Genomic DNA, 9711 nt, shown 5'->3' on the forward strand with positions numbered 1-9711 from the left:
GACAGCTCCCTTCTCTGCCAGCTGGGCATGGGTTTCACAAGCACCCTTTACCAGGGAGCCAGAGCCCCCCCCCCAACCCTGCCACCTTGAGACCCACCGGAGTGAGAGTTAGAGAGTGACTTCCCCCCACCTGAGGCCTCCAGAACTCGAGTGAGGGGCACCGCCAGGGGTCAGGCCTGCCTCAGGGCTGCAGGAAGAGGGGACGACATGAACAGGGCATAGCCCGTGAGCTTGTGAGAGGACCACAGGAGGTCGGCTCAGGCATGTCCGTGTGGCCCAGTGAGGACTGGGCTTTATTCAGGGACAGGGAGTGAGGTCCCCAGACTGACCCTCTCGAAGGCCCCTCCAGCTGCCAGTGGGGATGGTGAGGCCAGTTGGGAAGGAGGCTGTTGCTGTGGTCCAGGCAAGGTCTGGGGGGGCTCAACTCTCTGAATTGGGGGATGGCTAGGGTGGGAAGCCCTCTGTGCCAGGCCCTAGGAGACACCAGTGTATCTTATTCCTTCTTTTCCCCTTTTTCTGAGCCCTCCCTACTACCAGAGTGGACTTGGTCGTTGAGATGAGGCCTGAGGGTCCCGGTGGTAGGAGCACTTACAGAACCCCCATGCAAATTGGGGGTCAGGCTCCAGTTCTGTGCCAAGCCCCACCCCCGCCAGCGCCGTCCAGGTCCTGGGAGGTGCATGCAATCCCATGTCCACAAGGCGGCAGCAGAGTGTCACATGTAGGGATGCAGCGAGCCCACTGGCCACCTTCTGGGGACTTCGCTGTCCCAGGAGACCCTACCAAGGGAGGACCAGTCCAGTGGCCCCACCACGTGCCTGGTATGCTTTGTGACTCAGTTTCCTCCTCCTTCAAAAACTCATCTGACCTTGCATTCCCAAATTCCGGCTCCACAGAATCACATGCAATAAAATGCTTGCTGTTTCAAGCCACTAAGTTCTGGGTGGTTCGGTAGACAGCAGTCGACAGCTAATAGGGGGCTAAGGTCAGAAACCAAGAGAGCAGGGAGGCGGCAACTGCAAGATCATGGAGGTGTGGGCCGAGGGAGGGCAGGCGGAGGGAGGGGAAGAGGTCGGATGTTGTGTGGATGTGAGACAGAGAGAGTCAAGGGTGACTGATTTTCCTGGCCTGAGTGAATGGATGGTGAGTTGCCATTTACTACAATGGAGGGGCAGCAAGTTCCAGGGTGGGAGCAAGGCTGGGCAGGAGCTCGAGCGTGCAGGTCTGGAAAAGCCATGTCTGAGATGCTGTTAGAAACTGTGCAGAGATGTTGGGTCCCAGACAGGAGTCTGGATTTCCGGGGAGACGTCCTGGCAGAAGACATGAATTTGGGAGTTGCCAGCCATTGATGGCATGTAAAGGCATGATGCTGGAGGACCTCCCAGGGAGTGGGTCCAGACAGAGAAAAGAGAGCTGGAGTGACCCTGGAATCAGCAAGGGAGGGAGGAGAACCAGGGGCAAGGGGTCCCAGGCACCGAGGGAAGACTATGAAGTAAGCAGGTGTGAGCTACCAAAATCTGTATTAGTTTCCTGTTGCTGTTGTAACAAGTTACCATAAACGTGGTGGCCTAAAACAATACAGACTTATCTTACCGTTCTGGAGGTCAGAAGTCTACAATTAGTCTAAAGGGGCTCAAATCCATGTGTCCACAGGGCTGGTTCCTTCCGGTGGCTTCAGGAGATAACCTGTTTCCTTGCCTTTTCAACTTCTAGAGCCACCTGCTCTCCGTGATTTGTGGCCCTTCCTCCAGCTCTCCAACCTCTGTTTGTCACATTTCCTTTGCTCTCTGCCTTCACCGTGGCATTGTTTTCTCTCCTTTGGCCTCATAAGGACACTGTGAGTGCAGTCCATCGTCTGTATCAGTGGGCTATGCATCTGTGATCGGAAATATTAAAAAAAAACCCTGCATCTGTACTGAACATGTATAGACTTTTTCCCTTATCATCATTCCTGAAACAGTAGGGTATAACAACTATTTTATGCAGCATTTACAATGTATTAGGTGTTATAGGTCATACAGAGATGATTTAAAGCATACGGGAGGATGTGTTGGTTTATATGCAAATACTACACCATGTTATAACAGGGACTCGCGGATTCTCAGATTTGGATGCCCTCGGAAGGCCCTGGAACCAAGGGAGACTGTACGTTGGGTCCACCTGGATAAACAGAATCATCTCCGTCTCTCACGAACCTTAACTCCCACCTGCGAAGTCCCTTTTCCCAAGTAACATATTCACCGGCTCTGCGGATCAGGCTGGGGACATCCTCGAGGCCATCATTCAGCAGGCACAGTCCTACCGCGGTTCCCAAATCCTCGCGCACCATACATCCATCACCTGGGGTCCACAACAGTCTCAACTCACTGCAGCTCAAGCCCAGATCGCACCGAGGTCTCACCAGCTCAGAAGTTTCAAATCTCCTCCGGTAAACCACCTAAGTGAGGTACAGATAGGCTCGCTACGTAAGCGGCCGAGCGGGACGAAAACGGACCTTGGCTAGTGGCTTCCGCCGCGGGAAGAGGGGGGATCACTGCCCTCCCGCACCAGACATTTGTCCCTTCAGTCAAAGGCTGTCCCGGGCTGGGGGTACTAAACCCAAAGTCGCCCTCCGCACTGACCCTTCCCGAGGCCACAAGAAGACCCCCAACGCCTCCTGCACGAGGTTTTCACTTGTAAAACGTGAGACTCCAGTCGCCCTGAGCCCATCTTACAGATGGAGAAAGCCGAGCCCGGAACGTCCGCGGGGGAAGCCACACACGGCCCGCCCCCACCCCACTCCCCCTCCCGCGTTCCCTCCGCTTCCAGCCGGCTTCCGGGCAAGCCGGCTCTGGCACCCAAACGCAACCGAGATGCCGAGTCCTCCAGCCTGCCTAGAGCGTCCCGGAAGCGGCTGGGGGAGGCGGCGAGGCGCGGACCAGAGCGGCAAGCACATCCGGCCGGCGGCGGTGGCGGCGGCTCGGGGTCTGCAGGGTGAGTGGGGACTGGGCCGGAGGAGCGGGAAGGCCGGGCCGGGCGGGCGTGGGCGACCGCTCTCCGGCCCCTGCTGGACGCGGGTGGGGGCCGCGGGCGGGGCGGACCGCGGGCGGCAGCGCCCACCCCCGGGGAGCCCCTCCGAGCCCCGGGGCCGCCCGCCCTACCGAGGACCCGGGCGGGTCCGGCCCCGCGACCCTCCTTGAAGCTCCTCCACCGCCGTGCCTGGCCTTGACGCCCCAGCCCAGACCCCTCTCTGGCTTCCACTTTCAGGGAGGATTAGTCACGAGGTACCTTTGACCCCAGAAGAAACCAGAAACGGAGACTTTGCGTTTCCTTTTTGGTCCGTTTTTGTTCTTGCCCCAAACTGAGTTTCTACCCCTAAACACGGTCCTTGGGATACAAAATTTTAAAACAAAGGCTGTCCACAGTAACCCTGAGAGGTCTGCGTGATTTAGGATGTCCTTCGCTGAGAAAGGGACCCGTGTTTGTAACTCCTATTGCCCGCTCCGTAAACACTCCGGGCGCTCTCCCTGCAGAATGCACACCCCTGGTATTGCTGTCCAAGAAAAAAGAGCCCCATCCTTCTCCCCCCGAAGACTCTCCAATCCACCTCTTCCCCACTCTCTAGAATCTTGCTTCCTTTCAGTATTTCTGATACACCACCACCACCAGGCCGGTGAAAAGGTGCTTTCTTATAGCCTTCCCCTCAGTTTCTCAGGGCCTTTTCTAAGGCATTGTGATCCCCTGACACAGGAATGGGTCTGAATGTGGAAAGTGCCTCCCCCTTCTGCCCCAGCTCTGTGCCCTTTGCCCTCACCATTTTTTGTCTGAGTCTTGGGCACAGGAGAATAATGTTTATTTAATTCCATGTTCAGGTGGCCCCAGAGTATCAATGCTTCCTTTAATGGCACAAGGCTAGAAACCCCCTTAATTTCTCCGTGCCATGTACCCGTTTGCTTAAGAAATTGTTTCAGAAAGAATATCTGGATTTCATTCTTAAAGGAAGTTTTTGGTCTTGCAAGCAGGACAACAATGTGTTCAGTCATCTTTTGTTGCCCTGCCACACCTCCATGTCACACATCAGGAAATGTCCATAGTAGCCCATTTCTGATACTGAGCTGCCTCCAGGAAGCTTCTCCAGGCATCTCAGTCCTGAATCAGTTTCTCACAAGTTACTGTGGGATTCCATATTTCCCTGAGTTTTTTATGGTGGTTTCATATTAAAAATCTCCTCGAGGGTGGATTATGGCCTTTATGTGCTGTGCCAAGCAGCACACATACCACACAGTCACCCCAGTAAATAGAATGTAAGATCTTAAGGGACCAGCACCTGCATCTTGCAGACCAGGAAACTGACTCAGAAAGGGGTAAGGACTCTCCCATAGCCAGCTGGTGACAAGCATAGAATTTGACTTTGGAGCTCTTGCTATTTTTGAATAAACTTCTCATTTCTCTTGAGTTGTGGTCTCAAAGGGTACGTTTTTATGTTCCGCATGTAAGTAGTCCTCTGGCCTCATTGACTGCATGAAGTTGTAAGAAACAGCCCAGAGAAGGATTCAGGAGGGAGGAGCCGTGGATGGGAGCTCTAGTGGTCCATCCGTGAGTGCGGTGTGCCTTTTCATCATGGACTGTGGCTGAGGGCAGGCAGCTTGCTGGTGCCCCTGCCTGGTGGTCTGTGGTCCCTCCAGATGAGAATGGGGTGGAGAGGGCATGAGGCCAAGTCATGAGGGACATGAGTGGAGAGCACAGGACTATCCGTAGCAAGCACACTGCACTGAACAGACCCACAGGGCAATTCAGTGTTGGTGCCAACGTCTCTTTGGTCCTCACAGGCTAGAGGACATCAGTGTCTTATCAGGTGACATGTGTGATTCCCACAGGCTGCCCTGGGCTGGCGAGGATGCTGTTCTGCTCAGTGGTGCAGGGAGGGCTGTCGGGTGTTCGGAGAAACTGTTGTAAAAGGATAGGATTATATAGCTCAAAGGACCATAATGACCCAGATCTTCTTTATACGGATAAAGAATGGGCGGATAATTAAAAACTCCAACAGAAAGATGCATTTGATTAGAGCCATGGAGTTTATATAAGTCACTTTTCTTTGTATTATCTTACTAACTTTGATCAAAGGTGTGTATGTAAACTTAAAAACAAAGTTTATTACTTACAGGATACAAAATTATTCAGGAAAAAGTCCCTGCTCCTGGTGGGCCATGAGATAGTTCTGGTATTTTGCTTCTGGCATGAATTAGTAATTTATTCATAGAGCATCTTAAATTACCAAATACTTTGGAAGCCCCTGCTCTGGCCTAGCTCTCTCCTGTGTCTTTGTGCGCATGTGAGAGAGTGCACCTGCACATGCAAATGAGTGGGGGGGAGTGTCCAGCAGGGTCTGTGGTCCTGCTTTGTTGTGGAGCCCAGGTGGACCGCACTGACAGGATGGCACTGGGTGACAAGTAGGGACTGGAATTTCAAAGACCAGCTGGCTCTGAGCTTGAGGAGTCCAGTGTGTGAGACGCCCTGACATAGTCACATGCTGTCCATTTACTGTGGCTCCCCTTAGACACATGTGGTTATGGAGGTCAGGTGGTTGGTTGTTGGAAACTTTGGCAGCACCTCCCCGCTCTTGGGAGGAGTTTGAGGCCACTGTTCTAGAGAAAGTTCCAAGGCCTAGTTTTCTAGAGGCAGTTTGGGGCTTTTTGGCGAGAGAATTTTAGGCACCCTGCTCCAGTGGGGTTTGACGGGCATGTTTCAGAAGAGGTTCATGAGATCCTCAGCCCTGGATGGTTTTGTGGAATTGCTGCTCCCTGCATCTCTCTGTCCCCTGCCTCTGCTGTTCTAGAAGGAGCAGTTGCTGCAAGAAAGTCAGTTTGGGCAAGTGGGAGGATTGTTCTTGGGTCAGCCCAGCGTCTCTGACTTTCTGGCTTCATCTGATGGCCTCTCCCTTGGCATTTTCCCCCAGGAAAGGCCAGACTGCTCTCATGAGAGCCACTTTTAGTTTCCAGCCACAGCGAGTTACTCCAGGGTTGCTTAGTAGTAGCTGGGAAGAGCCAGTGTGACAGCACATCAGTGGGCTGGACTGGGCATCTACTGGGGACAGCCTCTTCCCCACGGCTCCTGCATTGGTGTGTCTAGAGTAATGCAGGTGCACTCAGGGAGGCCCCAGGTGCTCTCTGTCATGTTCTTCTTTCTTTTCCCCTCTGCTTTCCAGTTCCTGAAGTACTGTGCCCGTGAGGTGCCGTTGTGGATCCTGGAGAGAGGCAGAGGCACAGGCACCCACAACCCATTGCAGTAAATCCTCAATTAACCTCAAACCTGCCCAGTGTCTGGGGAGCTGCTGCCACGGTACCCACAGAGAAGGCCGAAGTTCCAGCCATATGGAGCAGTCCAGGGCAGGCTGACATTGGTCACCTCCCCCACAGAGAGGACCAGCAGCCGACTACATTGCTAGGAGCCAAGGCCTGAGTGTGCTGAAGCCTGGAACACTCTGGAAAGCTGAGGCTGGTGTTGCTGCAGGTGGAGGGAGGAGCCCGGGAGAGACGGGGGCTCGTGCCCAGGATCAGCAGAGCAGGGCAGGCAGAGTGGAGAGGGAGAGACTGAGGCACGGGAGGGAAGCAGGAGGAGAGGGAAGGGGCCTGCGAACCTCAGGACCAGCCACCCCTCCCCATGGCCTCCAAGCAGGCTGCCGGGAAGAGCAGAGGGGAGAAGCGAAAGAGGGTAGTGCTGACCCTGAAGGAGAAGATCGACATCTGCACACGCCTGGAGCGGGGGGAGAGCCGGAAGGCGCTGATGCAGGAGTACAACGTGGGCATGTCCACCCTGTACGACATCAAGGCCCATAAGGCTCAGCTGCTCAGGTTCTTTGCCAACTCGGACTCCAACAAGGCACTGGAGCAGCGGCGCACCCTGCACACGCCCAAGCTCGAGCACCTGGACCGCGTGCTATACGAGTGGTTCCTGGGGAAGCGCTCCGAGGGTGTCCCGGTGTCGGGCCCCATGCTCATCGAAAAGGCCAAGGACTTCTATGAGCAGATGCAGCTCACGGAGCCCTGTGTGTTCTCTGGAGGGTGGCTTTGGCGTTTCAAGGCCAGACACGGCATTAAAAAGCTAGATGCATCCAGCGAGAAGCAGGTGGTTGACCACCAAGCGGCCGAGCAGTTCTGTGGGTTTTTCAGGAGCTTAACTGCTGAGCATGGTCTGTCCCCTGAGCAGGTTTACAGCGCTGATGAGACCGGCCTGTTCTGGCGGTGCCTGCCAAACCCCACCCCAGAAGGTGGGGCCGTGCCTGGCCTCAAACACAGCAAGGACAGGCTGACCGTCCTGATGTGTGCCAATGCCACGGGCTCCCACAGAATCAAGCCCTTGGCCATCGGGAAGTGTAGTGGCCCCAGGGCTTTCAAAGGCATCCAGCACCTCCCTGTTGCCTATAAAGCCCAGGGGAATGCCTGGGTGGACAAGGAGATTTTTTCTGATTGGTTCCATCATATTTTTGTTCCCTCAGTGAGAGAGCACTTCAGAACCATAGGTTTGCCCGAAGACAGCAAGGCCATTCTCTTGCTGGACAACTCCCGGGCTCACCCGCAGGAGTCTGAGTTGGTTTCTAATAACATTTTCACCATCTTCCTGCCTCCCAGCGTTGCGTCATTAATTCAACCCATGGAGCAGGGCATTCGAAGGGACTTCATGAGGAATTTCATCAACCCTCCCGTCACCCTACAGGGCTTCCACAGCCGCTACAGCATGAATGATGCCATATTCAATGTGGCCTGTGCCTGGAACGCGGTGCCCAGCCAAGTCTTCAGACGGGCCTGGAGGAAGCTGTGGCCTGCAGTCACATTTGCTGAAGGCTCTTCAGAGGAGGAAGGGGAGGAGGAGGAGGAAGAGACAGACAGCTTCAGAGCTAAGCCGCACAATAAGACTTTTGCTCACATCCTGAAGCTCGTGAAAGAGGGTCCCTGTTGCCCAGGCAACAGACTTCATAAAAGCGAGGCCAAAGAGTGGGGTGCAGTGGAAGGGGAGGTGGAAGAGGTGCGGTCCCCTGCTGCCGTGTTGCCAGCAGGGGCCATTTGGAATCCAGAAAAGACAACAAAAGCCGGCCAAGACAGTACAGGAGACTCGGGTGAGAGTGAGGAGGCGGCCTGGGAGCAGGCGGCCATGTCCTTTGACGCAGTCATCCGCTTTGCAGAGGGCCAGCCTTGCTTCTCCACACGGGAGGTGGGGCAGCTGCGCACACTGCGCTCAGTGTTCAGGAGGCAACGGCAGATACGGAGGAGGCGCATGGCTCTCAGGGCTGTGGTCAAAATTGAAGCCCTCCAGGAGTGCCCTAGTGGTCGTGTGGCCTCAGCTTGTTCTCCTTTGCCCTGCTCGTCCACAGCAGATGACTGATGGCTGTCATCGGCGCTTGCCCCTGGCCACCAGTGCCTGCAGCTCTGTGCTCCCCAGCAGTGTGGTCATTTGGCCCAGACTGTCTGCCTGAGATGGGAGAGCACTCTGGGACAGAGTCATGGGTGCCCACAAGTATGGAGTCTCAGTTACCAGAATGGCCTGTTCCTTGCGTGTCCCTGGTAACCAAGGTTTGACTTTATCACCTGTCCCATCATCTGAATGTGAGGAAATATTCTGGAAGGGTCCAGCCTAGCCTAAAACAGACCAGAGCCTTACCCTAGCTGGACCTGGGGCCAGGCTGGGCTGATTCTGGTCTTGGGTTGGCTGGCTGAGCCTTGCTGTGTCGCAGGGTAGAGATGTCTGTCTGTTCAAGTGGAGAAAAGCTGCCCTCCAGGCTGACAGGTGGCAGTACCTACCACCACCAGATAGGCTGCCATACATCCCAAGTTCCAGGGTCCACCTTTCCTGCCCCTTAGGAGGCCCAGTCTGCGGGGCTGGCAACCATCCCTGTGTTGGCTGGACCCCCAGCATGGTGCCTGAGGACACAGCCCAGGGCTGGGACTCAGGTCGTGGCTGTGTGTCAGGAAGCCTCGCTCGCAGCTGTATAGGCAGCATGTCATTCCCCGTGTCTCCACTTCAGTCATGGCCTCACTCAGCAGCGTGACTCTGGGATGTTCCCTTGTTGCCAGCAGATCTTATCCCTTGGGCTCTGACCACAAGGTGTGGGTGGCCCCCATGTTGAGTTGACTTGGCGGAGTTCCTTTCCGTAAAGAAAGGAATGTTTGGCCAGGACCTGCTCAGCGCCCAGATAGAGGAGCACGGGGCGCTGCGTGGTGTTTTTAGCGCTTTGGCTCAGAGTCCAATGTACCATGTTCCCCAGAGTTTCTCACTTATGGCCTTTACATGAATAAATCTTGATCAGGCATTCAAAAACTAGTCTTAGGTTTGCACGTAAGTCACTGAAGACAGTAAAACAGGCTACTTAGATTTCCAGCAATATTTATGCTTTTATTCTCAGCTGTGACCACATCAGTAATAACTTTTTGGAAGGGTTGTCTGGACTGGGTGGTTTCACAGAGGCTGGTGGTAGGAGGACGTGATTATCTGCTCCATGTCTCTAGCGGATTTGTAACTTCTCCATTTCCACGGCACCACTTGCTGCCTGAAGCTGCGATTCCAGAAGGCCTTTGTCCACAGTGATTAGCCTCCTCTTTGAATGTACATGAAATAGGTGTATTTTCCTACATTCTTTTCACTGCTTTGTCCTTGAATTTCATTCCCTTTTTGAATTCACATCATGGCAGCTGAATTGGCACATAGTTTTCATTCTAGCTATTTCTTCCACCAAGAGATCCT

The 9711-nt window shown here is 54.5% G+C and overlaps 1 protein-coding gene across 1 annotated transcript; it reads left to right on the forward strand.

The window, feature by feature from the left end:
• Window positions 1-6186: 6186 nt before the first annotated feature.
• On the forward strand, window positions 6187-9456 carry JRK (Jrk helix-turn-helix protein). Its single transcript, XM_069466817.1, has one exon. The coding sequence runs from the start codon at window positions 6637-6639 to the stop codon at window positions 8353-8355; it is 1719 nt and encodes a 572-aa protein (XP_069322918.1). The 5' UTR covers window positions 6187-6636; the 3' UTR covers window positions 8356-9456.
• Window positions 9457-9711: the final 255 nt, after the last annotated feature.

The sequence above is a fragment of the Eulemur rufifrons genome, chromosome 3 (genome assembly GCF_041146395.1).
Source record: "Eulemur rufifrons isolate Redbay chromosome 3, OSU_ERuf_1, whole genome shotgun sequence".
NCBI classification, from domain to species: Eukaryota; Metazoa; Chordata; class Mammalia; order Primates; family Lemuridae; genus Eulemur; species Eulemur rufifrons.

Excerpts from the sequence above, each read along its gene's own strand:
- JRK (XM_069466817.1), top strand. The coding sequence starts at position 6,637 with ATGGCCTCCAAGCAGGCTGCCGGGAAGAGCAGAGGGGAGAAGCGAAAG.